General features: G+C 51.6%; 1 protein-coding gene across 4 annotated transcripts; it reads left to right on the top strand.

The window, feature by feature from the left end:
• The first annotated feature begins 194 nt into the window (after positions 1-194).
• ACLY (ATP citrate lyase) lies at positions 195-25,535 on the top strand. 4 transcript variants are annotated; one of them, XM_030508297.2, is made up of 29 exons: positions 199-275; positions 6,814-6,983; positions 7,838-7,960; positions 8,808-8,870; positions 9,461-9,651; positions 10,584-10,663; positions 11,148-11,278; positions 12,180-12,298; positions 12,761-12,897; positions 13,186-13,247; positions 13,403-13,520; positions 13,673-13,827; positions 14,251-14,341; positions 15,444-15,473; positions 16,992-17,133; positions 18,721-18,889; positions 19,383-19,487; positions 19,705-19,901; positions 20,062-20,143; positions 20,485-20,595; positions 21,090-21,217; positions 21,409-21,502; positions 21,775-21,929; positions 22,620-22,770; positions 23,290-23,433; positions 23,628-23,741; positions 24,197-24,279; positions 24,527-24,603; positions 24,739-25,535. In XM_030508297.2, exons 2-29 carry the CDS (start codon positions 6,825-6,827, stop codon positions 24,831-24,833), a joined length of 3,306 nt encoding a protein of 1,101 aa, XP_030364157.1. In that variant the 5' UTR covers positions 199-275; positions 6,814-6,824; the 3' UTR covers positions 24,834-25,535. The 4 variants fall into 4 exon arrangements, with proteins under 4 accessions (XP_030364159.1, XP_030364157.1, XP_030364155.1 ...); XM_030508299.2 differs by lacking the exon at positions 15,444-15,473 and having other exon boundaries at positions 195-275; positions 24,739-25,022; XM_030508295.2 differs by lacking the exon at positions 199-275 and having other exon boundaries at positions 6,809-6,983; positions 11,151-11,278.
• Positions 25,536-26,549: the final 1,014 nt, after the last annotated feature.

Raw genomic sequence — 26,549 nt, 5'->3', positions numbered from 1 at the left:
CTGCCCCCCCCCCCACAGGGGGTTCACGGCCGCGGGGGGGGCGTGGCGGGGGGCGGAACTACGACTCCCACAAGGCCTCGCGGCCGCGCCCCACCCGCGGCAGCCAATGGGCGCGGAGCCGCGTCTCAGGCAAGGCACACGTGACGGCGGCGGCAACCAATGGGAGGCGGTGGCGGCCGTAGGGCGATGGGCCGGGCAGGCTCCGCCGCGCCGCAGCGAACAAAAGGCGGCGGCAGCGGCAGCGGCGCGGGCACAGCGCGGAGCAGCGGCGCCCGGTGAGTGCTCGGCGGCGCCGGGGCTGCTTCGCCCGTGCCCGGCCCGTGCTGGGGCGCCGGCGGGAGGGCTCGGGCGGTGCCTGCACGCCCCTCGGCGCAGCGCGGGGGAGCGGGGCCGGGCGCGCTGCCCGGGGGCTGGGCCGCAGCCTGCGGGACGCGCCGTCGGGTCTCTTCGCGGCGGAGGGTGTCGCGGAGCGGAACGTCCCCGTGCGGGCCGCGGCCGGAGCCCCGCGCTCCGCGCTCGCCCCCGCCGGAGGCCGCCGCCCTTAAGCCGCGATTTCCTCATCAGCCGGAGGGGAGGAGGCGGCGCCTGGTGCCCGGTGAGGTCCCGGTCTCTTCGCGGTGGGCGCAGCGAAAGTACTGCGGGGGGACCCCTGTCGGCGCACGGAGAGGAGCTGGGCTCGGGCTCGGCGCGTCGGTTCCCTCCGCCCAGCGAGGCCCCGCCGGCAGCACGGGACGCTTCTTCCCCAGTGTCCCCCCCGGCTCTCGGCGGGGGGTGAACCCGTGTCCCTCTGGTTTCCCGGGAGCTGCTCGATGGTGCTTCTCCCTTCCCTTGTTTCCTACCTGCTGTATCCTGCTGCTTTGGTATTCCCTTCCTTTCGTACCGCCTTCTCCTCTCTCTCTGTTAAGCTGTTCCTTGTCTGCAGGCTGGAAACTTTAAGTGCATCCTGAATATATTTTGTAGATATCCCAATTTGCTTCATTTCCTTACCTGGATTCGCAGGTCAGTGTATCAGTTCCGCTGTTTAACGCTGTTATTCCAGCCCTGTGGAGTTTTCCACATTCGAGGCTCCATTTGAACGCATGGAGCTGTGCTTGTGCCGCGGTTTAACTTGCCATGCTCCGGCAGCACCGCTCCTCTGTCGCTGCCAGCTCTGTCTGATGCGGAGGAGAGCCCGGCCAGGAATCCTGCCCGGCTATGCAGGGCAGAGCACATGCTGAGGAGGGATTTAAGGAATAAACTTATCAAGGCCCTTCCCTAAAGCTGCAGAATAAGGTGGGCTTCAAAGGCAGGATTCCCCATGCCTGGCACTGGGCACTTACGTGGGCATTTGGAGCCCAGTGGCTGCTCTCTTTTAGCCAGACTTGTCCCTGCTCATGGTCTGCTCCTCCCGCGGCTGCTGCTCTGCTCTCAGAGGTCCCGTGTATGCGGGGAGCCTCCTCCAGCGGCGGGTGCTCAGCACCCGCTGTCTCAGCTCTCCCGCTTGCATCACGCCGCAGCGGTGCCAGGCGTTTCCTAACGCCCAGCGCCCAGGTATCTCGCCCCGTGGTGTTGGCCGGGCTGCTGGGCCTCTTCTCCAGAGCCCTCTAACAAAAGCACGTGTGTTTGCCAGGTGGAAGCTGACGTAACTTTTCACGCTGCTGTGGGCTGAAAATACTGGCTGATCTGGAACTGTGTTAATAAATGACCTGGGATGGCGAGGGGTGGTTGCTGTGCAGTGTGGGTTTGTTGACATAGTTCTTAGAAGAGAGGCCATGAAATCTTTACTGGAGAGGGAGTCCTTTTCTCCCAACAAAAGCATCGCTTGTGTGTGGCTGGAGCACGGTACTGGGCTGGATCTAAGAGCGTGAGCACCGTGTTCTGCGTGAGCACAAGCCAGTGATGCTCAGAGAGTACCTCTGAGTTCTGAAAGGGTTTAAAGAAGCATAAACCACATCAATGTCTGTCTTGTGCCCGCTTGCGTTGTGCTGAGTGGTGCCACATCGCCGGATCTCTGCGAGCCGAGGAGGCTTTGCCCGGTTCTGGAGCCGGGGATGCTGCCTCTGTGTTTTCCCTTCAGCTCATCACTGGTGTCTTGGGGCAGGTGTATCCGTTGTGTCACAGCAAGCACAGCATCCAGCTCTTGAATCCTTGTCTAGCTTGCCACCATTGAGCTGTTTTCTGTTTGTCAATACACTCGGCATACTTTCCCCAAGCATAGTTTTAGTTTTACATGTTTGACGGGTGATGTCTTGAGGCAGTGAAACCTTCCGAGCCCTGAGAAGTGTAATCTAATCCTTTTCTCTTGCTCTGGACTCGCTAGTGAAGGCTGAGATGCTTTTTGAATCTGTGGGATGATGATCTCAAGGTCTGTGATGTGTTGTGGGGAAGCTGTTGGGTTTAGAGCCTCAGTAGATGAGCACAAATCATTCATGGAGGTCAGTGATGACTTGTTAAACTGACACTAGGCGTATGACACCCGTTCAGGAGAGCTCTTGTCCTTCACTTGTGTCTGAAGCACATTTGCTCTGCTCAAGAGTTGCATTTTAACTGGAAAGTTCACGACACATACTGTGGAAAATGCTTTAAAGGCTGGAGAGCATCAGTAGAAGAGAACATTATCCCAGAGCTTGTGTTTGGTACAGAGAAAGGGGTTTGTTTTCCCTCCGCATCCCTGTTCCCCTTCAGAGGTGCATCCCTTGCTCTCAGCAGCGTTGGTTGGCATTGCGGGTGCTGGGCATGGCTGAACATCAGGTTACCCAGGTCATAGGAGCATCCTCATCCCTGGGAAGCTGCAGAGATGCTGCTCCCCTGCTCCCCGGAGTGTGCAGGAGGTGATGGAGCTGCTCTGCTCCTGTCTCCCTGGCCGCTGAGGGGCCTGCCCCAGCACATAGCTGGGGATTGCTGATGCTAGATGGGGTTTTATGTTTTCCTGCTGATCTTTTAGCTCACCAGCTCAGCAGGCTGAAGCAATTGTTTTGTGCTGTTTATTCCCTGGGAAAAGCAGGGTTGGAGCAGTGGAAAAACCGAGTGAGGGGCGTGATTAATGACTCCCTAATGCTCAGGAACTGCTCTGGTGAACCATGGGCAGATACGGGCGGAACAGCCTCACTCCTGCTGCCGTTGCCAACGCAAGGATCCTGTTAGTTGTAATCATCCTCCGGGTTTTCTTTCTTTACCCCAGTCCTGTTATTGCAAAAAAGAGAGGTGATGAAACCGGGCCAGAAACGAGGGGAGCAGCAGAAGGTGGTGGCCAAGGCCAGCAAAGCTCCCGCGAGCAGCAGCTTGGCAGCGGTGCCGTGGGGAGTGCCCCCGTGTCCCTCGGCTTTGAGCAATCCCACCTACGTCACTCTTGTTCCCACTGATGTTTTCATTTTGCAGGGCTGTTTTTAGTAAGACCTGAGCAGTGTCCTGGGTCCGGTTTCCTGCAGTTAGAGCCTATTCCAGCTTGGGCATTGGCACAGCAGCAGCTCCATTGTTTCGATCTGAGTGTGGACTGAAGAGCTGCAGTGTTGTGCAGGGGCTCTGTGTCACCCTGGAGAAGTGAAAACTTGGGTTCTTTTTCAGGTTAAGGAATATGTTTGTCATTCTCTTTTCTCCATCTGATTCTGCTGCAGTGAAATGTGACATGTTTCCTTTGGGACTGGCCTTTAGCATGTTGTAGAGCAGGCAGCTGATGGAATTGAAGGGCTCTGAAAGCCGAAGGTATTCCAGCTTCCTAGCAGGCAAAATAACTAGCTGCAGGTAACCCGGGAGCAGGATTTGCTCTTGGAAATAGCACTGCTTTAAAGCAAAAATCGGGATGGAGAGTCTTCAGCACTACAGTAAAGATGATTTACTGTGGCATGTGTATGCCCAGCTGTGGAGACAAGGCAGCAATGGTGTCTGTGGGCAGGGGATGTGTCTGTGCACGCCTGCAGGTAGGGTTGGTTGGGTTTTCTGTTCTGAGTTTGTTTTCTTACAGCTCTTCCCAACATCCAGGCACTTGTGTAGCTTTGGGAAGTCTTCTGTGGCTGATTGACCATCGAATAAAGCAGTAGGCTTTTGGTCAGAGCCTGGCATAAGCATTGTCAAAAAGATGATCGGATGCCCAGGCAGTGCCTCATAATTAAGAAAAAAGCTGTTTTGGAATGGTGCCCTGAAGCTGATCCACAATTAGCAGAGCATCGATGCAAACCAGCTCTGCAAACCCACTTGAGCTTCTTCTTAGCCTGATGCAGCAAACTAAAGTTGGTTTCTAGCAGCGAAACCTGCAGCTTCCCTGCCAGGAGAGATTGAGCAGCCGAAGCAACTCCGCTAATCTTTGGGGTTTTTAATCCAGATTACACCACAGTTTGTGCTCATCCAGTTTGATGGCCTTCGCAGGGCAAAGATGGGTAAGGAACTGCAATTGTCAAGAGGATTTTGTACAGCAAGTGCCCAGTTGCTCCATAAACACAGGAAGCGGTGTCCGCAACCCATGCGATACGTGGGTCCCTCCGTGTGCTGCCACCACTTACCTGCTATGGGGGATCTACAGTCAGGACAGGGGAAACACTGGTTCCCAGTGTTTCCCCTGCCCTGACTGTAGATCCCCCATAGCTGTGTGTAAATCCTCACCCCGAGATAAGTCCTTGTCTCGGTGTCATCTCATCTTCTGTAATGAGGAGCATGCAACGGCAGCTCTGGATTGCTGCTGGAGTTACTGCGGAGCGGCTGCTCGTAGCCCCGGGACTTGGCATAACTCAGTGGCTCTCTGTGGTTTTCTGAGACAACTCTATTCCCAGAGCATCCCTGAACATCTGGATCTTTAGGAATGGCTCCTGGAGAGCCAGTGGAGCTGACACGGCACCGTGGCTGTGGTGGTAAAGGGAGGATGGAGGGAGAGGTAGGATGAAGTTGTTCCCTGTGAGGGTGCTGAGGTGCTGGCACAGGGTGCCCGGAGAAGCTGTGGCTGCCCCATCCCTGGCAGTGTTCAAGGCCAGGTTGGACACAGGGGCTTGGAGCAACCTGCTCTAGTGGAAGGTGTCCCTGCCCGTGGCAGGGGGTTGGGACTGGATGAGCTTTAAGCTCCCTTCAACCCAACCCAGTCTGGCTTTGCAGGGCGAGACAAGCAACACGTGCTTGGTCTCCTTTAGGTTGTTGTAGCCCTCTCCTTAGGCTATGGGACTTGGGCACTGGGGCAATACAAACAAAATGGGGTTATGTTTAGCGGGCTAAATATTAGGTGCACGTGTTTAGGGTGGCAGGGATGGGGTTTTGATGCTATGAAGAAAGACGGGGTGCCCCAGAAAGGTTGCCTGATGTTGTTTTGAAATGGATTAAATTGGAAGCTGCCCTGCAATCGGGTTGGAGTTTCACATAACACTTCTCTGGAAGCAGGAACACTGGGGTTTAACATCTTTTGCCCTTTCTGTAGCTTCTCCTTTTCTGTTTTACCACTGGAATTGCTTCTGAAAAGATGTTAGCAGCAAATCTGACTGCCGGTTCGTAAGCCTAGCGAACAGCTTTCAATAACAGCACTTGCTTAACCCAACCTCTGCCATCCTAGAGGCACCCAGAGAAAGCAGCCAGCCTCCTCCTGCTCCTTTCTGCGGAGTAACTATTGTGTGTCTCTGGGGTGGGCTTGGGACCAACCAAACCTCTTTCATTGGGGGAAAAAAGGTCTATTTCTGATGGTAGCTAGTTACTGCCTGGCATGTTCTGTGCTTCCTTAGAGGATGAATAACCCAGTTGATTACTAATGGTTATTACCCAGAAGGTAGCACAAGAGGGGTTTTTAAACTGTTTCCCTCTGTGGGTGTTAATTTGGGATCTGTTTTGGGCTGGAATGGGCAGTTACAGTCAGTGTTACTGAGCTATTCCGAGACTTCACTCTCCAGATATTCACGTGCAAAGGGAGCTGCTCTTTGCTGTGTTGGTGCCTTTCTGCTTTGCAGCTCTCCCAGAAACCATCCCAAATGTGTTTGGTGTCTGCGCTGTGCTAGGGCACCTCCAGGCACTCAGAATGCAGCACGAGCCACTGCTCGAGCTCCTCTGTCAGCAGCCTGAGCCCTCGCAACAACCCAAACCCCTTGTTGACTTCTGGCTCCCATGCTTGACGCACGCAGACAGGTTCATCGGGATGAAGGGTTCCTTTACATAAATGTTTGCTGCTCCTAAAAATAAACGCATCCTGGGCACCCGTGACTTGCTGCCTGTCGGAAAGTTACAGCCTTGAGATCAGAACTCACTGATAGCGGTTCAGAATAAAGAGAGGAAAAAGCCTTTGCCACGAAAGGGCCTTGAGCATCTTATCCTGCAGGGTGTGAGCCTGCTTCGGAGAAAGGTCGATTCCGAAACAAAACAGTGCTGTAAATGTGTTCTGGTTCTGAGAATATTGGCCCTGGTTGCTTTTCCCTGGAGAAGAAGACGCGGGGGGGGTTGCTGAGTTGCCTGCAGTCAAGCTCAGACTGGAAATGTGGCATGCCATAGGAAAACAAGTGGGAGTGGGAGGGTTTTCCTCTCCTGCTGCCCTGTCACTCCCTGGGACTGATCTAGAAGCTGTAGGTGTGTTACCTGCATCCCACAGCAGCAGCCCCGGCTGCTCTGGGGCTTGAGATGAGCTGCCCTGGGTAGATCAGGGATGCTCGGAGCTGGGCAAGGCTGGACCCAACCAGAGCTCGGAGCAGTGGGATGGGGCGGAAGTTTTAGGCAACAGGAATAGCTCTTATTTAGCAGGTGAGTTTTATAGCCTCATTTATGGTGGGGAGACACAGCCCCAGCTCCGTATTTGCTTTGGATTTGCATTGAGCTGTGTGATTGGGAGTCTTCCATAGCCTCTGTTGCTGATTGCTGTGTTTTATTCCCCCGTTTCAGACCAGGTAGCCATGTCAGCCAAAGCCATCTCTGAGCAGACGGGGAAGGAGTTCTTGTACAAGTACATCTGCACGTCCTCTGCCATCCAGAACCGTTTCAAGTATGCGCGGGTCACCCCAGCCACGGACTGGGCCCGGCTCACCCAGGACCACCCCTGGCTTCTGAGCGAGGTGAGGATGGGACCTGCCCTGCAGCGGTGGCACCTCTGCCCACCCGAGCTGCTCCCGTCGTGCTGCGGCACGTTGCGTGCTCCGGATCTTTCCGGAAGGACCGGTCGCTGCTGCTGCTCCGACACGTTCATTTGCAACACTGATGAAGAAACAAGCCTTGCTCCAAGGCAGTTGTATCACCTTCTGGGGGCCCTGATTGTCACCTTCCTTTAAGGACTGTGACATACACGAGCAGAGGGAGCTGCTAATAACAGTGGGCAAATGAGGCTAATTCAGACAAAGCCAGAGGCCTCCGGGATGCCAGTCCCTGCTCCCAAACCCTTGCCTTCTGAAAACACCCTGGTTTCAGAGCTAGTTTCTCCACTAGCTTTCCTGTTCAGGCAGGGTTCTGCTCAGCTTTCCTGCATCCAAGCAAATTGTCGTGGAAAGCATCATCTTTTTACTTTTTCTGTGCAAGATCTTTTACATCTCTGTGTTTCATAGCCATGCACTTCCTGTCGAGAAAACATATCCAAAGCTCTTTATAATAGTTGTCCAAGCTGGCTTCTTACCAGTGGTTAATTACATTAAGTCATTGGCTGGGGGAACATGGATGTTTCACAGTCCTTGGCTGACTGATAGAAGCCCTATGCTAAGCAGTTAAATGTGCCACGCTCCAGTGCATGAGGGAATTGCAGGAGGATCTCAGCGGTGCTTCCAAAAGGGCCTGCAGCCAGCCAGGAGCTGGATTTGCCAGAGATGAAAGGCATTCTTCAAGGCTGTTTGCTGCACGGAATTCCAGGGGTTTTCACTCTCTGCAGAGGCACTTCCTAACGCTGCTTTGTTTTAATCTCTCGTGCACGATGTTGTTGTAGCGTTTAGTGGTGAAGCCAGACCAGCTCATCAAGAGACGTGGGAAGCTTGGACTGGTTGGGATTAACCTCACTCTGGATCAGGTGAAGGTTTGGCTCAAGCAGCGCCTGGGCCAGGAAACGACGGTGAGTGCCACCTTAGCCACAAAGCCATAGGACTCTTGTTCTGTCTTCTCTGCCCGCTGGTGCGATAGGAGCTGGTGCACAGGTATTCTCTTGCTTATGGTGGTTTAAAAGGCATGTTATGCTGATGCCAAAGCAAGTGAGAAACTGTCCCATGTGTGAATGTCCTGCTGGTAAACAGGCCTCAATAGGGAGCACAGCTCCGTGCTCCCTGTTCCCATCCCCAGTGCAGGGCCGGTGTGGTGGGACCTGGCCAGGAACTGGTACCATTTTGAAAGTCCCTTCCACTTGGGAGTCAGCAGTTGGTAGCTCAGATGCTGCGTGCAGTTGGCATTGCTGCCTGATTTGACTCCCCAAGGCAGATTTAACAAGACGAGTATAAAATCTGTCATAAAACTGTCCTCTTACTGCAGCCAGCCCGTGTGTTTTGGCTGATGACCGAGTGTTACTTCAAGTGCTCAGTTTAACTCAGTGCTGGCTTGTGATATGTCTTTTCCTGGGAGTGACACTGCGATGGTGATGGTAAAGAAACGCCTGCCATGCCAGCTGCTGTGCTTCCACTGCAGGAAGAGGCTAAAGACCTCTCTCACTCTTCCAAACCTCCAAGCAGCAGCTCCAGCCGTTGCAGTTGATGCTGCACTGAGCAGTGCTCTGTCACCGTGCTGCCCCTGGGACAGGAGATGAAGAGCAGCCATTCCAGTATAATTCCAATAGCCCAGTTCTTGGGGAAACCCAGTGGAGAGTGACTGGAAGAGCAGCGCTGGTTAATTCTCAAAGCTTACCTTGTGCTGTCATAACTGTGGAAACTGGACAAGGGTTTACTGGTGTCTGTCGTGTTTTCTGCCTACAGATTGGTAACGCCAAGGGAATCCTCAAGAATTTCCTGATTGAACCCTTCGTCCCTCACAAACAGGTTAGTGTGCCAAGTAAAGCGTTAACAAGTGCTTGGAAATCTCTGTGATGGAGCTTAGATGGATGATACAGCAGAGGAAGCAGGAGCTGGGGAGTGTGCTGTGAAGCTGATGGTGTCTGCGTGTGGTCAGAGCACAGCGTTAGTCCTTGGGCAGTGCTGTAAGTTGCTTGGTCAAGGCAGCACCTTGAATCGGGTTCTCCAGAGTGTGGATAACAAACTGTTGATGTGACAGATCCTCCGATAGTGCTGGTGAAACACTCGTGCTCCACCAGGGCTTGCAGGAGGGCTGGCATTTCCATGCCAGGACAGCCCCTGGGCTGCACTCGGGTTGTGTCAGCCAGGAGCGGTTGTCTCCAGGAATGGAACATGTTGTTCCTGGCACCTTTCACCAGGATGAAGCGCTCTGGGCCCTGCTCCTCTCCCTGGGGACAAGCTTGGGGAGCGTGTGGGCTGCTCCAGTGCTGCTGCTTGGAAAGCTCAGTGCTGTGCCCAGCTGCCCCTTCCCGAGCACTGACGCAAGAGCCTCTTCTTCAAGGTCTTCCTGGGTGTATGACTTGTTGCTAATGCTTGTGCCTGGGTCCGTGGTGCAGGAGGAAGAGTTCTATGTGTGCATATACGCTGCCCGTGAAGGAGACTACGTGCTCTTCCACCATGAAGGGGGTGTGGATGTGGGAGATGTTGATGCCAAAGCTCAGAAGTTGCTTGTGGCAGTGGATGAAAAGCTCAATGAATCAGATGTGAAGAAGTATCTCCTGCAGCACGCACCAGCCAATAAAAAGGAGTAAGTACAGATGCCCAGTGCCAGGTATGGCCAGGCAGAAGCTCCTCTCCTTTATGTCAGTGCAACATCCCTTTGTTCTGCTTCACCCTAAAGCTTGTTCTCCTGCCCTTCCTGCTGCTCTCAAGTATCTGCCCTGCATCCTAAATCCAGGTCCTTTGAGCTGATCCGAGCTGCTTGTATAACTCCAAATAAGTGTTCACAGTGCTTTGAGCCTTCACTTGGCAGGAGCGCTTCCCAGCCTACTGAAGGCTTGACCTCTGAGGTGCTGGAGACTTGTACTGAATCCTGATCCTTCGTGCCAGCATGGAAGAGTTTCTTTTATTTAGTAGCAATGGTGGTAAGATGTGGTTCTGGTTGCTAATTCAGAAATGAGCCTTCTCTTGCTCTGGCCTAGTCTAAGAAGGGATTCTCTTGCTATTCCTCTGCTTACTGCAAGCTTCTCTGTAGATGTCAAAGTCTTTGGTATCTCCTTTAATGAGATGCTTTAGGCCTTCCCTAGTTATCTTAACGTAAGTCGTGACTTTTCCAAACATAACATGCTGGCTGATGGCATTGTTCAGCTCTGAGAGGCTCAAGAAGCCTGTCACCAGCGTGGCTGACTGCTGCCTCGTCCTGTTCCCAGCTGAGGAAGCTTAGTTCTGACAGAGATGTGTGTCTGCCGCTGGGACAGCGATGCGTTTCTGTCTGAACCGAGCATCTCTGGCAGCTGGGCACTGTGTTCTCAGCAGAGTTTGGTGGAGTGCAATTAAGATGAGTCATTGAGATCCTCCTCTCCTTGAGTCATCACCTGGGCTTCATCCAGAGAAGCTGAATGAGACTGTGAGAGATTGATAGGGAGCAGATTTGCAGATTGCCACTAATATAAATGAGGCAGAGCAGGCTGCACTTTGAATTTGGCTGCTTTAATGAATGTGTGTTACGTTTTTTTACAGCATCTTGGCTAGCTTCATCTGTGGCCTGTTCAACCTTTATGAAGATCTATATTTCACATACCTCGAGATCAATCCATTAGGTAAGAGACATTTCTGGGAGCAGGACTTTCTGTTCTAAAACACTGAAATGTGTACTTTATCCTTGTGTAGTTGGCAACAGTGTCGGGTGGCATATGCAAAAGAAGTACAAAATTGGCTGGGATGTGTCTGGAGCTGAATAAATCAAACCGAGCACTGCTTATAGGTGTTCTGTTATCTAAATGCCTGGTGGAAATGAAAAATTCCATTGAAAGGGGTGTTAGGTCAGAACTGAAGAACATAAAAGTTGCTGTGGTGGGTCAGAACAAAAGAGGACCTGAGCCAGGGCCTGGTCTGTGACCACAGTCACTGCTTAATGCTGAAGGGAACTTGCTGGGTCTGGTACATAGAGCAAACTGAGTGCTGTGGTGGGAGGGGGAACGGGGGCCACCTGCCCTTTGTAGTGCTCTCTGGAGGGTGCCAGGTTTTGGGAGCATATCTCTTTGTCCAACCGGAGCCCACAGTGGTGTGTGTGTTCTAACGCAGTAGTGACTGGCGATGGCGTCTACATCCTCGACTTGGCCGCGAAGATCGATGCGACTGCTGACTACATCTGCAAAGTGAAATGGGGGGACGTGGAGTTCCCCCCTCCCTTTGGCAGGGAAGCTTATCCTGAGGCAAGTACCAGCCCGCTCTAGCCCAAACTCCTTTACTGTGGGCTCCCACAACTGTGGGAAGCGGAGCTCTGTCCTTAACTGCTCTGTTACTCAACCCAGGTGACTCTTCTGCTGTCTCCAAAAGGATTTCTGTCCTGACTTTTTAATTTTAATAATCATAATTGTGCTTCAGTTGGGGAAGGTTTTTGTAACGTAGCCAGGAAATCCATTTAGCTGTTTTCTCTCCATGTAGCTTGCTGGATGCCAACTCTTAACTCAGTTTGCTCTTAAAAGGATTAGTTCAGTTTTTATCTCTGAATCATCCCTCTGCAAGTCAGCGTGAAGGTTGTTATGGCAGTGCCTCTGCTGAGGGTTGTAATGAACTCCCAATGAATTGCTTCTCGAGAGGCAAACCCACTGTGATACAGGGACACTCTTGAGCCAGATTGCAGTGTGCTCAGTGATGACATTCTTGGCTGCAGCACAGCCAGAGAGTGTGTAGCCATGGGTGTGCTGAGGTTTAACCTTCCTCTGGCCTCAGACTGCAGACAAGGTCAGAACAAGACTTGTCAATTCAGAGGCATTTGATTCTCTGACTGTCCTGTGTGGAACTGTGAAACCTGGGAGTTTCTGCTCAGGTTGATCCCCTTTGAATTCGACACAGAGAATGGTACAAGCTCCCTACAGCCAGTCCAGTTCCGTGTTCTGTGTGGGAGAGCACCGGACACAAACCAGTCCTGGCCCCCAAGAGATGACCCTGGCTCTCTGTCCCTTACAACAGTGATGGTTGTGGTGCTGCTCTCCCCTCAGCTGCCAGCTGACAGGAGATGTGGGAGCTCTGCATATCCAAAACTGCCCCAGCACTGCAACCCCTCTGGTTTGGAAAAGGAGGGAGTTTTAAACTGTGCTGCTCTGCTTGCAGGAAGCCTACATTGCTGACCTGGATGCGAAGAGTGGAGCCAGCTTGAAACTCACTATTCTCAACCCCAAAGGCAGGATCTGGACCATGGTGGCTGGTGGTGGTGCCTCTGTGGTTTACAGGTAACAGAATGAGGTTTCCAGACGCCAGAAGGGGGATTCACAGTGCTGGAAGAAACTAGCTAATGCAGCCTCTGGAAGGGAGCCTCTGCTAAAGCGGTCCTTCCCATGCCATCACTGCCTGGGACCTCTTAGCAATGCAGATGCCGTGCACGTTTCTTACCAACGTGTGTCCCTTAGAGAATATAATCTGGGAGGCTGAGATACAGTTTCTTTTTGTCTCGGAAAGAAACAAGCTGGAAGCTGTTGATGGTAATATCCTGGCTGTGGTAGACGCTGAGTTCCCATCATATCTAGGAAGTAGAACGAGATGAATCATGACTGGCGCCAAGAGCAGCTTTGTCTTCAGCAGACAGCAGGAGCTCTGTTACAAGTCCCACTTTCCCAGCAATGTGCAATGCTTTATTAAGACCTTTACAGAGCCTCTAATGATAACTAATCTCTCTAAATAACTTTTTGTCACAGTGACACCATTTGTGACCTGGGGGGTGTGAATGAACTGGCCAACTACGGGGAATACTCTGGAGCCCCAAGTGAGCAACAGACCTATGACTACGCTAAGACTATTCTCTCCCTCATGACTCAAGAGAAGCACCCTGAAGGTAAGGGAGCTGCTGCGATTCCAGAGCTGTGAAGCTGGATTTCAGGGGCAGGGCTTGTGGGTTTCAGAGTAGCAAAGAGCAAATGTGGCTCAGGAGCCTCTTATCAGAAAAATTCTTGCTTGGTACAAAGCTCTTGTCTTCTGGGCTCTGCTAAACACAACTTACTGCAAACTACTGGCCAGTCTAAACTGCAGCAGTGTTTCACTGCAGGATCGCGAAGCAGTTTAGGACAGAGAGTACCCGACATTCCTAAACCAGGTTTCTTGATGTGTGTGTTTCTTCCCTCAGGAAAAATCCTGATCATCGGCGGCAGCATCGCAAACTTCACCAACGTGGCAGCCACTTTCAAAGTGAGTGACTGTTCGGAAGTGTCAGCAAATCCCCCAGTGACCGACCCTGAGCTCTGTGCTGGGGCTGAGGGCACATCTCTTCCAGGAGGTCCTGAGATGATGGGGCAGGGTCAGCACTGGCTGCTTGGTTCACCCATCCTGTGTGTTCCTTTTAGGGCATTGTGAGGGCGATTAAGGATTACCAGGGTCCTCTGAAAGAGCATGAGGTGAGGATCTTCGTACGAAGAGGAGGTCCAAACTACCAGGAAGGATTACGTGTCATGGGAGAAGTTGGTAAGGACCAACCACTTCTTAAGTTTCATTCTTGCGTCTTGTTTCTTCCTCCTGCTTTCTGCTGAGCCTTTTCACAGTTAAATGCTTTGGCAGAAGCTCATCTTGTTCCTTTCACCTCCCCAAGGCTGACTGGTCTTATGTTCTTGACACAGGGAAGACCACTGGGATCCCCATCCATGTCTTTGGCACGGAGACTCACATGACTGCAATTGTGGGCATGGCCCTTGGCCATCGGCCGATCCCCAACCAGCCTCCTGCTGCTGCCCACACTGCCAACTTCCTCCTCAACGCCAGCGGCAGCCCCTCGGTGAGTCCCTTCCCCTCTGTGACAGGGAACGCTCTGAGAAGGCAGCTTCCCCCAGCTGACCACGTTGGAGATGGAGCTTGGCCACCTCTGTAGTTGTCCTAAGCTCCAGGAGAACTAAAGTGCCTCTGCCTGGGTGGTTTATCAGGAGGGGCCCTCCCAACGTCCACCTCACTCATACAGAAAACGTGACCCCTCAACACCAGCAGTGTGACTGTTGTATCTGCTGAGAATTTGGTCATTGAGGAGTTTTCCCCTCACTGGACTGAAATGGTCCTATCTCAGAATTAACTTCCTCTGTAGACTGGCATAGCCACAGTGGCCGTCTCCTGTGTGCTCCACAGCCAAAGTGGCCATCTCCTCCTGCGTGCTCCAGGTCTTACCTGGCACATTGTCCCTTACTGATGTGGCTTCTGAATCTTTCAGACTCCAGCAACAAGCAGAACAGCTTCCTTCTCAGAGTCCAGACCAGATGACATTGCTCCAGCTAAGAAGGCAAAACCAGCAGCACCTCTCGGTAAGTGCAGCATTGGAAATGATTGCGAGCACTTCTTGTCTCCAGAAGACAGAATGTGGACTAGACTGATGCTGTGGTCCCTGTCTTTGTTCTGGATTTAGTTAAGTGCTTTAGGACGTTGTCACTTGCTGTGCCATTAGCTCATACACAAGGTGAGTCAGAGTTGCCTTGATCCTGAATGTTCCTTTGAAGGGAGCAGCACAGTTTGAGAACTCCCGCTTTCCCGTGTCCCTTTATGTGACTGCCTGTGCTGTGGTTGCTGAACTGAGACCTGCTTTCCAGTTAAATACCTGGGGGTGTTCCCATGGGATGCTGCAGGAATGGTGTAGGTGTTAAGAAAGTCCTTCTTGGTCCATGCTGCAGCTTCCTGGATGAACACTGTGCAGTCGGTCAGTTCAGTAGTTGTGATGCACCCCCCCCACATTCAGGGTCAGAGGTTGCTGTGTGCTGTGTTGTGTGGTTTTCTTGGGGGTTTTGCCCTTATTTTTCAGGTTTGGGGTGTGTTTTACTGAAGTTTGTAGGAAGCTTCTCTAGCATGGTGATAACGCAAGAGCTTTGGCAGCTTTTAGCTTGCATTTCTTGGAAGCTTTATTGAGTAAGAGCATGTTGTACGGGGAGAAAACAACAGCAGAAGGGGGCAGGGACAGAATGTGATAACATCCCCGTCCTCCTCTTGACCATGAGGTGATACTGGTCTCGTTTACATCAGTATGAGAGGACTGACACGAAGATGCAGATCTGATTGTGGTGAACCACATCACAAAACCCACTTCTGCCCTCCTGCTCACTGGGCACAGAATTTCACATGAGCAATGTCTCAAAGACATTGGAGATGTGAGCCCCATGCAGCTGCCACCTGAACCTGCACCGGTTGTGCTGGGACGAGCAAAGATTTTCTAGGTGGCAAAATGCAGATTGAATGTCCAGCTCTTCCGAGAGGCAGTGGAGAGGGCTCCAGTCTGCTTGGCTTTAACACAAGCAAATCCCAAAGGCTGGAGTGCTACAGGGAGGAGGGAGGCTCAGGACCCCCCGCAGGAGCCCTGCTGCTGGCCTGGCAGCCAGCTCTGTCATGTTGCTGCATGAGTGATTCTCTCTTTGACAGATTCAGGCCCAGCCTCAGGACGTGGTTCAGGTAGGACCCGTGTGGTGAGCTCCATGTGCCTGGCCTCGCTGGCAGCTGGTTGATTTAGGGCTTGGTTTTGTTGCTGTTTGTTCTCTCCAGAGGTTTGCAGTGTTGTGTGGTCCTTCCCTCCTGCCCAGCACATTCAGCTCCCACCACACCAGCTTTTCATCTGTTTCCTCAACATACTCCTTTCGCACAAAGACTTTATTTCTGGAGGAGAGAGGGACAGGTCTAAAACTCTTAATTTTTCTTCCCTTTTCCCCCTCCTCACTCAGATCCAGGCATGTGAAAAGCTCTGTTCCCTTTGCCTTCAAAAAGAAGGAATCCCTAACTAGGCCTAGTCACTGGGGGTTTGGTTTCAGAGGGAAACAAAACAGTGCAGGTGCTGTGCTTCCGAGCCTTCAAGGGCACAGAGAAGTCGCTGCATGAACTAAATGTTCCTGTTGCCTTCTCACTTCAGCAAACCATTGAAGTCCTGGGGACTTTAAGCACTCTCTGTGCTGGATGGAAATCAACTGCTGAACTGGGATCAAGGTGGAATTTCAAGCCACCTCCCCTAGCCTAAGAGCAGGGACAGTGGAAGGGGAATGCTCAGACTCATTCCTTGTGTGGTCTCAAAGAGCGTGGCCGTGCTTGGAGCTGTGCTTCCCTGTTCCTGTGAATACCCATGTCACTTCCTTGCAGGAATCCTTCAGGGTAGGCAGTCTTCTAATACCAAGTCCTGTGGCAGTGCCTCCAGTGTGTAGGGGTGGAAAGCAGTGACTGGTTTCTTGTTAAAGCCCAAAGAACAATATCCTGTTTAATCCCTAATGCTGTTTACCTTTGGGTCAAAGCCAAGAAGAAATTAGCAGCAGACTGAGCTGGCTGCAGCAGCAGGATCAGCTCTGGGTTCTTAAGGGTTTTAATATGAACCCTGCCTGGAGTCAAAGGGAGGCACTCACCATTTTGTTGTGACAAGGGGTGTAAATAAGCAAACAGCCCATCCTCACTAGCTGAACTGTTGCCTTTCCTGTGGCTGTGCCCTGAAGTCATGTTTTGGGCCGTATATAAACTCTTGGAGCTATCAGGTTTGTGTTTCATTCTGACCATCAAAAAACCCCAGAAACCAGAGGCTGAGTAGTGAGAGCTCCTTTGCTTTCTCTGTCCCCTCCATTTCCTGCTTTTCTCTCTCTTTCCTATCCTCCTGCTGTGGTGCCCTGACAAACATAGGAGGCAAACCTCCTGTAGGCCATACCTCACTCGATAAATCCCTGATTATTTAACTCATGATTAAGCATTCGCCCATTTTCTGAACCCCAGAACCTGGCTATTGTGTTTGGAATCCTGGGAAGGGGGATGCTGCTTCACCTACAGTTTCTTCCTTAGTTCAGGCAGTGTGGCTACTACATCCTGCAGCTCACCTCTGGGCTCAGTGTGGAGGGAGGGCAGTAGCCCCATCTTTCAGCAGGCAGCTGGTGAAGCTGGAGCTTTGTCTTGCACAGATGAACACTGTGAATGTGTTTGGTTTTTCCCCCTCTCTCTGAGCAGGTAAAGCTACAACCCTGTTCAGCCGCCACACCAAAGCCATCATCTGGGGCATGCAGACACGGGCTGTGCAAGGGATGCTGGACTTTGATTACATTTGCTCCCGGGATGAACCTTCAGTAGCTGCCATGGTTTATCCATTCACGTAAGTAGCCTGTGTTGGCTCCATTGTTTCTCTGCTTCCCTCAAATCCTCCTGTTCGGCTCCTCCTTCCCCAGTCTCTGCAGTCCTGTGATGTAACTCTGCCCTACTCTGCATCTCTGCTTTAACACCTTCTCCCCTGCTCCCTTCCACCATCAGGATGGCTTTGCAGACTGCTTCCCGTTTCCCTCAGCTAATGATTTCAGGCTGCTCTGTTGAAACAGCTTAATGGCAGCTACAGAATTTAAGCCCCACTTTCTGTTCCTTCAAAGAGTGTCCAGATTCTGTTCCTTCCCTCAGCAAGTAAGGCAGGCAATGACGAGTTGGCCTTTCTTTAGGAGCTGTAGCTCATTCTCTTCCCTACAGTGGCAGGAGTTGCGTAGCAGGCAGGAAGCGTGTGGATCCTTCAGAGGGAAAGAGTTCTCTTGTGCTCTTCACCCTCTTTTGCCTTATCCTCACAGCTCCTGGGGGTGAGAGAGGCTCTTGGGTGCTTGAAGCTGCCCTCAGGAGGGACCCCCAGAGCACTGTGTGCACAGGCTGTTTTGTGACTACTTCAGGAGTATGGGGGGGGGGTCCCTCTCAAACAGCAGGTAGTGAGAAGGAGAGGAGGGGCTGCCCTACTGCTGGGAGCCCAGGCAGAGGCAGGAGGTTGTCTCGTTTCTGTGGTGTTTACAGACATCCAGGAGAGCTCATGTCTAATCAGCCACTGTCCTGCAGAGGGTTCTGCCTCTTGCCAGCGAAGCAGCTCTGATGATGATTGCAGCTCTGCAGTAACCTCTCAGCTAGTGCCAACCCCAGGGGACTAAAACCAAGTGCAGGCACAGCCACGTCTGGAGCTGAGCGCAACCCCTTGCGGGGCTGCGGTTGTTTAACGAAGAAAAAGCAAGAGGGATTAAAAGCTTAAGGCTGCCTATAATTATCTGGTTCAGCTTGACCTTTTGGAGGAAGCCAGGCTGGCAAAACCTGGAATGTTCTGTTACAAATGTACCAGTGTGGGAACACGGCCAATATCTCTACGCTCCTGAATGCCTGCACAGTTCAGACCTCAAGGAGCACCCACCTTATAAAAGACAAGACCTACAGGGAAGCTTTCCTCGGCATGTGAGGGGCAGGGTGGGCAGAGGCTCACTGTAGCAGAGCTGGAGAGCCTGGCTGGCCCTTGATTTGCTGTCCTGGTTCTTCACCCCAGATACTGGTTTCCTGTTCCCCCAGCCTGGTCTTTGTTCCAGCCCAGTAATGCAGCTTCGCATGCATCTCATTCATTACTCTTTCTGTGCCTCATTCTGTCTTCCAGCTTGGAGTAGAATTGAGGCTCTGGTAACTTCACTGTGGGAGAGCTTATTCATCTTGCTGGATGCCTCTGTCCCCATTAGCCCGTCTCCTTCCATATGCTGCTCTGTTCTATACTCTGAAGATCCTTCTGCTGTTAGTATGGTCCCTCCCCATGTGCCCTCACTTGCTAGTGAGTGTCTTGCAGTCAGTCTTGGTGTCTGAGAGCTGGGGTTGGGAAACCTCTCTGTCTGCATGCACTGGATCCTCTTGTCTTTCCAGTAGCCTTAAGGTCAGGGCTTTTTTGCTTTCTCCTCCACAGTGGTGACCACAGGCAGAAGTTCTATTGGGGCCACAAAGAAATCCTGATCCCAGTCTACAAGAACATGTCGGATGCCATGAGGAAGCACCCGGAGGTGGATGTTCTCATCAACTTTGCATCTCTGCGCTCTGCTTATGACAGCACTGTTGAAACCATGAATTATCCACAGGTGAGTGAGGGATCTAGAAGAAGCCCGAGAGAAGAAGGAAGATCTTGTCAGCAGGGCACCAGTATTTCTTAAACCATGACAGCATTAGCAAATTGGCTTGGTCTTCCAAGTTGGCAGATAAATACCTCAATTCCAACTCCTTACAGACTCCAAGGAGGATACTGGAGTTGCACAGCAAATTCTAATGCTGGGCTTGCAATTTGTGTTAGAGGAACTCAGCACCTCGTGGTCAGGAGGAATTACTCTGGCTTGGTTAAGGCATAGTGCTGCTCTGATGTGCAAGGGGGAGAAAAGAGCTCTCTGAATCGTATGATCACAGCAGACTGGACCCATGCACTGGGCCTTCCCAGTGGAGGGTGCGCTCACCCAGAGGCCACACAAGAGGCAGAAGCTGGTCCTGCCCTGCGAGCAGCTCTTTGCCTTCTCTGTCCTGCAGTCCCTTGGGGTGGTGATGCTTGGGGGGGTGCCAATGGGTTTCTTTATGTTGATGCAGATCCGCACCATCGCCATCATTGCCGAGGGCATTCCAGAGGCCCTGACACGCAAACTGATCAAGGCAGCTGATAAAAAAGGAGTCACCATCATTGGGCCTGCAACTGTAAGTCCCGGTGACCTTTTCCTCCCCTTCTTTATCTCTCTTAACCTCCAGATCATCTTGCTCTGAAGTGTAAAGTATATCCTACAATCCCTTTTGGCTTCAGTCACATCAAGTGCATGTTACCCTCTCGTTTTAAGGTCGCATTACTGCCTTCCGTGGTTTGTGTGAACGCTTTGAGCAGGGCTCAAAGGGCTTTCCATCTCTCATTTTCTTCCAGGTTGGTGGCATCAAACCAGGTTGCTTTAAAATAGGCAACACAGGGGGGATGCTGGATAACATCTTGGCATCCAAACTGTACCGCCCCGGCAGCGTGGCTTATGTTTCACGGTCTGGAGGGATGTCCAATGAGCTCAACAATATCATTTCCCGGACCACTGATGGGGTCTATGAAGGGGTGGCCATTGGAGGAGACAGGTAGGACCCTGTCTTCAACAAAGGCATGATTTGTTAAGTCAGTCAACAGGACAACGTAGTGGTTTGGAGGAGGAAGGGCAGGTTGGCTGTTAATTCTAGTTCTCTCGGGCAAGTCTATGAAACAAATTCAAGTTCTGCCATTTCCCTGTGTTCTGCACAGGTATCCTGGTTCAACTTTCATGGATCATGTCTTGCGTTATCAGGATACTCCAGGAGTGAAAATGATTGTGGTGCTAGGAGAGGTGAGTGAGACCAGTTCCCTCTTACCTGAGCAATAGCCCCGTGTTTTGTTGTGGGAGCAGCTGACCCGGCTGCCAGGATGCTAAAGAACAGCTACAGATCAGGGGCTGTTCTTGAATAGCCCAATTCTTATTTCATGCTGCTTCAGGCAAAAGAAATTGAAAGTATTCCACAGACAAGCACAGGCTCCTCTGCTTCAAAAAAACCCCGTAAGGAGGTTTAGTTTTGAGACTTCAATGAAAAAGGAGAGGAAAAGGAATCTAATTAATGTTTCCAGGTGAATCTCGGAGCTGGTTTCTGCAACAATGCAGATTTGAACCAGCTCAGCTCTCTCTTCCTGCAGATTGGAGGCACAGAGGAGTACAAGATCTGCAGGGGTATTAAAGAAGGTCGTATCACCAAGCCTGTGGTGTGCTGGTGCATCGGTACTTGTGCCACCATGTTTTCTTCAGAGGTATGTGCAACTATGGGGGTAAAGGCGTAAAATAAGTCTATATCCATGGCAGGAAGGAAGAATACCAACCTCTCACTGTGCTTAAACCTTCCAGAATTGCCAGTAGCATGCAAAAGTTAAGAAATATACGTGATAAAGGCTCTTCCGGGGTCTGTTTTTAAAGGGAGCCCAAAGATCCCAGGGAATGCAACAGATTGTAACAGCCACCTCCTTCTGGAGTGGAATGGGAAAGATGCGAGTTAAGCAGCTCTGGGCAGCGGGGAATTCGGGGAGGCAGAACATCAGTGGCCATCCTGGAGTGATGCCAGATCAGAAACCAGCCTGCATATTGCAGTGCTGACTGTGGTTGTAACCAAGAGCTCTGTTAGCCCAGAAAGGCAGATGCGCAGTCACTGGAATTGCGCTGGTACCAGTGTCCCAGTCAGTTCATTCTGTCTTACTCCGTGCAGGTGAAAAGCTGTATTCCTCACTGCTGTCTCCTCTCGTGTCTGTAGGTGCAGTTTGGCCACGCAGGAGCTTGTGCCAACCAGGCTTCTGAAACTGCTGTGGCAAAGAATCAAGCCTTGAAAGAAGCTGGTGTCTTTGTTCCCCGGAGTTTCGATGAGCTGGGAGAGGTCATTCAGTAAGTCACGTTAACAGGACACCTTCAGCAGGGGACAGAAACTGCTGGGGCACTGATTCTAGCCTGATACAGGAATATATTGCTGCTCAAGGAAAGCAACTTCTATCCGTTATGGGGTTTTAAGGTCCAGATGAAGACCGCTTCATTTGTATGTCTTCAAAAGGAACTTAATACCAGGATTCTCTCCCTAGGTCTGTCTACCAGGATCTTGTGGCCAAAAGAGTGATTGAACCAGCTGAGGAAGTGCCTCCTCCAACTGTGCCAATGGATTACTCCTGGGCAAGGGTGAGCTGTGTTCTTCTACCTGCTTTTTGGTTCCTCAGAAACCAACAGGCTGTTTGCTGTGATTCTGGATGCTCGTGGCAATAAGGGCGTTGCCTTGGGGTTACATCTCCCACTTCACAGTGTTGTTTGTGAGCTCAGTGGCTGCACTGGTTCTAGGCTGTGGAAGCTGCTCCAAGGGCAAGCTCGAGGCATTGCTTGACCACTCTGCCTCCTCCTGCCCCTTGCTCCTAATGTGGGTTGTTTAAAATCCCATCTTTCTGCTGCAATTCCAGGAGCTGGGTCTGATTCGCAAACCAGCTTCCTTCATGACAAGCATCTGTGACGAGAGAGGCCAGGAACTGATCTATGCTGGGATGCCGATCACTGAGGTCTTCAAAGAAGAGATGGGCATTGGAGGGGTTCTGGGCCTGCTCTGGTTTCAGAGGAGGTGAGGCAGCTTGTGGGAGAGCTCACACATCCTTTGGTTTCAAGTTCTTCATAGACTTTTAAGCTAAAAAAGTAACTCAAGGATTCCTTTGTGGACATAGGGTCACTAGAAATGCCATCTCTGTTCCCTCTCCTGTGACCACGTCAGCATTTCAAGGCTTTGCACAGTATTTTTAAGTCTTGGGGTGAAGTTTTCCACCGGTTTTGTGGTGCTTTGAAGAAATGTCTCTGCTCTAAGCCTGTTTGACCCTTCCTGACTATTTGCTCATTGTACTTGTCCCCTCGCCCCTGAGAGATCAGGGGGGTTACAAATACTTGCTGAGCAGCTTCCAGGGAACCCTCTGAACGGCAGAACTTTGCTGCCTTCATCTGCTCGTGCTCTCCTTTAGAGGCACTTGCTGGGATCTCTGGCTCAGCAGAACAGGATGAGCAGAACATGGATCCCCCTGAGGGGATCCGCAGGGGTGCTCAGCCTGCAGAGCTGACCCTTGGCTCTGAGCTCCTGTGGAAACTGAACACAGATCTCATCTGAGAAAGATATTGGGATGCCCTGATGGGTTCTTGTGACCCTGCAGCTCCTTTTCTCTGCTCTAAGCATACACCTCAACCAAAAGCCACTGTCCAGTAACACCAAGTGTCTCGTTACTTGGTGTTCTTCACAGTAACTGACTTGGGTGTCTCTCTTGCTCAGGTTGCCCAGGTATGCCTGCCAGTTCATCGAGATGTGCTTGATGGTAACAGCAGATCATGGGCCTGCTGTGTCTGGAGCCCACAACACCATCGTCTGTGCAAGAGCTGGAAAGGATCTTGTCTCGAGTCTCACTTCAGGCCTTCTTACTATTGTAAGTGCCTCACACCCAGCAGATGAGCATCGTTACTCACTACTCCACCCAGGTTTTATTACTATTAACTGCAGAGCCATGGGCAGGCGGCGTCTGTTCGCTTTGAGCTTCTGTTGAATTCAACTCGAATAGCTGGATGCCCTAGGTTTAAACCTAGCCCATTTTCCTCATAAGCAAGGCTATTTTGCTGTCTCTCACTTGAGTCTAGAAAGGTTCTACAGAGGAACTGCTGTGAGCGCGGTCCCTGCGTGGTTGCTCGGTCTCTTCCAAGGCTGACAAGTAAAAATGTGAAGGAAAACTGGAGCTTGCATGTCCCCCACGCTGTCTCTAGTGGAGATGTGTTGGCTACGTCTTGGCACTTGAGTTATCAACAGATGCTTTATCTCAGCTGCCTGCCTAATGTGTATGGCATGAGTGCTGCAGTGATAGGCAGGGCAGATGGGGAAGATAAGCTTGGGCTTGTTTTGTTCCTTAACCGTGGAGCCCTTTGCTGTAATTCCCTTTGTGTGTCGCACCCAGGGTGACCGGTTTGGTGGAGCACTGGATGCTGCAGCTAAAATGTTCAGCAAAGCCTTCGACAGCGGCATTATCCCTATGGAGTTTGTGAATAAGATGAAGAAAGAAGGGAAACTGATCATGGGCATTGGACACAGAGTCAAATCAGTAAGAAACTGCCTCCTCACAAGCTGGAGGGGGTTTTAGCGGGAGGGGGGAGACAAGGAACAAAGGAAAGAAAACCAGCACCTTTCAGAGGCATCTATTGACCAAATTCTCCTAAAGCTACAACTAGCAAAGCTTATGGCCAGTACCTGCGTAAGAGGCACCATCAGTGATTGTAACGTGTGTTTAACCTGCAGATAAATAACCCAGACATGAGAGTTCAGATTCTCAAAGACTACGTGAAGCAGCACTTCCCGGCCACCCCGCTGCTGGACTACGCGCTTGAAGTAGAGAAAATTACAACTTCCAAGGTGAGATGTGCTACAGCTTTACTCCGCGAGCACTCTTCCTCCAGGAAAGACTGTATTTGAGTTGCAGTGCCTCATAAATTGTTGTTCTATGGTAGACGTGAGGCCGAGTACAAGCACAGCTTGGTGAAGCTGAAGGCATTTGTTGGGACACCAGGAAAACGCTGAGTTAAACCAATCCCCATTCCTGGTGGTGCCCACACTGGAAGGGCTTTCTTTAAAGCTGAGGCAGAAACAGCACATGTGATGGGCTGGGGCAGCTCATCCCTGTGGTTTGAACCAAATGCAAGCCCATTGTTTGGGGCTGGTTTTCCATCACTCGCGTTAAGCGTGGCCTCATCTATCGCTAGGCTTGTGCCCCCACAACCCCCACGTTACCCTTGAGGATGGAAGTTACCCAGTGAGCATCATCCACCACTGGTAACATCTTCTTTGGGCTGTGTTCTCATTTCCTGCAGAAACCAAACCTTATTCTGAATGTAGATGGCTTTATTGGAGTTGCCTTTGTTGATGTACTCAGGAATTGTGGCTCCTTCACACGGTAAGTCTCTGGTGGGGGCTGTTTCTCTTGGGTCATGGCCCTATAAACATGATGGGAGCTGTCCTGCCAGCTCATGTGGGGCCAGGATTTTGGGACATTGTGAAGGGAACAGAGCCTGGAGTTGGGAAGAAAGCTTTCACATGAACTCAGTGCTGCTACTGGCGCTAGAGGTGACACGTAGCCTTGCTAAGATTGATTCCTTAACTAGATCATTGTGAGGAACCATTTAATTTCTTCTCTTCTGCAGGGAAGAAGCAGATGAATATATTGATATAGGAGCTCTTAATGGCATCTTTGTACTAGGCAGGAGTATGGGATTCATTGGTAAGTTTGCCACGTTCCCAGCCCTTCCATCCCTGGGGCACTGGGTCTGAAATGCTGGAAGCAAAGCTCTTTCCAGGCAAAACAAGACGAGGAGGAGCAACAGCAACCTTACACCCTAACCTCCGTTCGTTGTAGGACACTACCTGGATCAGAAGCGATTGAAGCAAGGTCTGTACCGTCACCCATGGGATGACATATCCTATGTGCTACCCGAGCACATGACCATGTGAGAGCCTCTGCTCTTGCCTCAGGATGGCACTTCAAGACCACAGCAGCCTGCACCGAGGACAGCCACACATGGGACTTTGCTGACTGAAGGCCATTGGTACAGAGACATTGAGCTGCCTGCTCCAACTGTGCGAAGCAACTGTTTTCTAACCAGAACCTTACTCTAATAAAAACCAAAAGTTGTGATATTCCCTCTGTTACCTGCTGTATTTAATACTGTCTCTCACCCTTTTATTCCTGTTGCAGTAGTTTCCAGAGAAGACTTTAAGGGGTGTGGGGGGGAGTTTGCTCGTAGGCAGAAGCTCCATTAGTCTGGTACCAAGCTCTAACCGTTCCCATAAGCCGTGACTTTGGGCTCTCTTTGTTCTTGGCTGTTTTTCCAACTGTTTACTGTGTTCTCATCTTCAGTCTCTTTGTATCCTGACTAGTGGGACCACTGCTGATGTCTAATCAATGTTACTCAACCTCTGGTGTAGTAATTTAAAGTGTAAAGTTGTAACATACTGCTGTTAAAACTGTGAACCTACCTGTATTCCGGTGTCTGTATTTATGCAAAACAACTTCTCCTTTACTCCTAGAGTGCTGGTATATGGATTGTCACTCTCGTGTGAGCTGCAGATCCCAAATACTCTCAGTAATAACTTTGCTGTCCTACTTGTCTGTGTATTGTAACCCAACTCAAATAAATGATACACTACTCAGTTGTTCTTTTTCCACTTCTGGCTTCTCTAAGTTGGGGTTTAAACAGTGTGGAATGTGCCTGTTATCACCTCAAAGCAGTTCTTTCCCCCAGGGGAGGGGCAATCCCAGGCACAGCTATAGGTTGGGTGGAAAAGAGATTCAGAGCAGCCTGAGGAGAAGGACTTGGGGAGTGTTGGTTGATGAGAAACTGAACAGGAGCTGTTCAGTGTGTGGTTGAGCCCAGAAACCACCCAAAGAGAAGCTGCGTGGAGACCTCAGAGCAGCTTCTAGTGTCTGAAGGGGGCTCCAAGGATGCTGGAGAAGGGCCTTCATCAGGGACTGGAGTGATGGGACAAGGGGTGATGGGTTCAAACTGGAACAGGGGAAGTTCAGGTTGGAGATAAGTTCTTTACTGTGAGGATGCTGAAGTGCTGGCACAGGGTGCCCAGCTCCATCCCTGGCAGTGTTCAGGAGCAGGCTGGACAAAGCCTTCGGCGATGTGGGTTAATGTGAGGTGTCCCTGCCCATGGCAGGGGTTGGAACTGGATGATCTTAAGGTCCTTTCTAGCCCAAACCATTCTATGTCCTAGTTAAGAGGAATGGGGGACACACACGCTGTAAACACAAAAATCAACTCCACAACAGAGGCCCTTGGGGGGACGGAGTTAATTCCTCCTTATATCCTTTCCCTGCAGCTTTGCCTGAGGGAGATGTTAAGGAGAAAGCAGGGAAAGGCCATGCCCAGGCTCCCTGGGTGTGTGTTTCTGGCCACGGTGCAGGGCGGGAGGGAGCCCCAGTTCCCCCCTGTGCCCCGCGCCCGGGCGCTGCCCCCTGCTCTGGCCGCTGTCACACCGGGTCCTGCACCGACCCCGGCCCTCAGCTCGCTCCTGAGGGGCTCTCCGGGGGGTGACGGGGCCGGTGCCCCCTTCTCTGCGCCCCTCAGCGCTGCCCCTGCCCCGGGTGCCCCCCCTCTTGGACCGGCCCCTCCGCCATTTTACCCGCGGCGGCGACACCCCCCGGCCGCCAGGGGGCAGTGC

Source organism: Strigops habroptila, chromosome 19 (genome assembly GCF_004027225.2).
Source record: "Strigops habroptila isolate Jane chromosome 19, bStrHab1.2.pri, whole genome shotgun sequence".
Taxonomy (NCBI): Eukaryota; Metazoa; Chordata; class Aves; order Psittaciformes; family Psittacidae; genus Strigops; species Strigops habroptila.
This window is presented reverse-complemented; position numbering and strand designations above follow the sequence as displayed.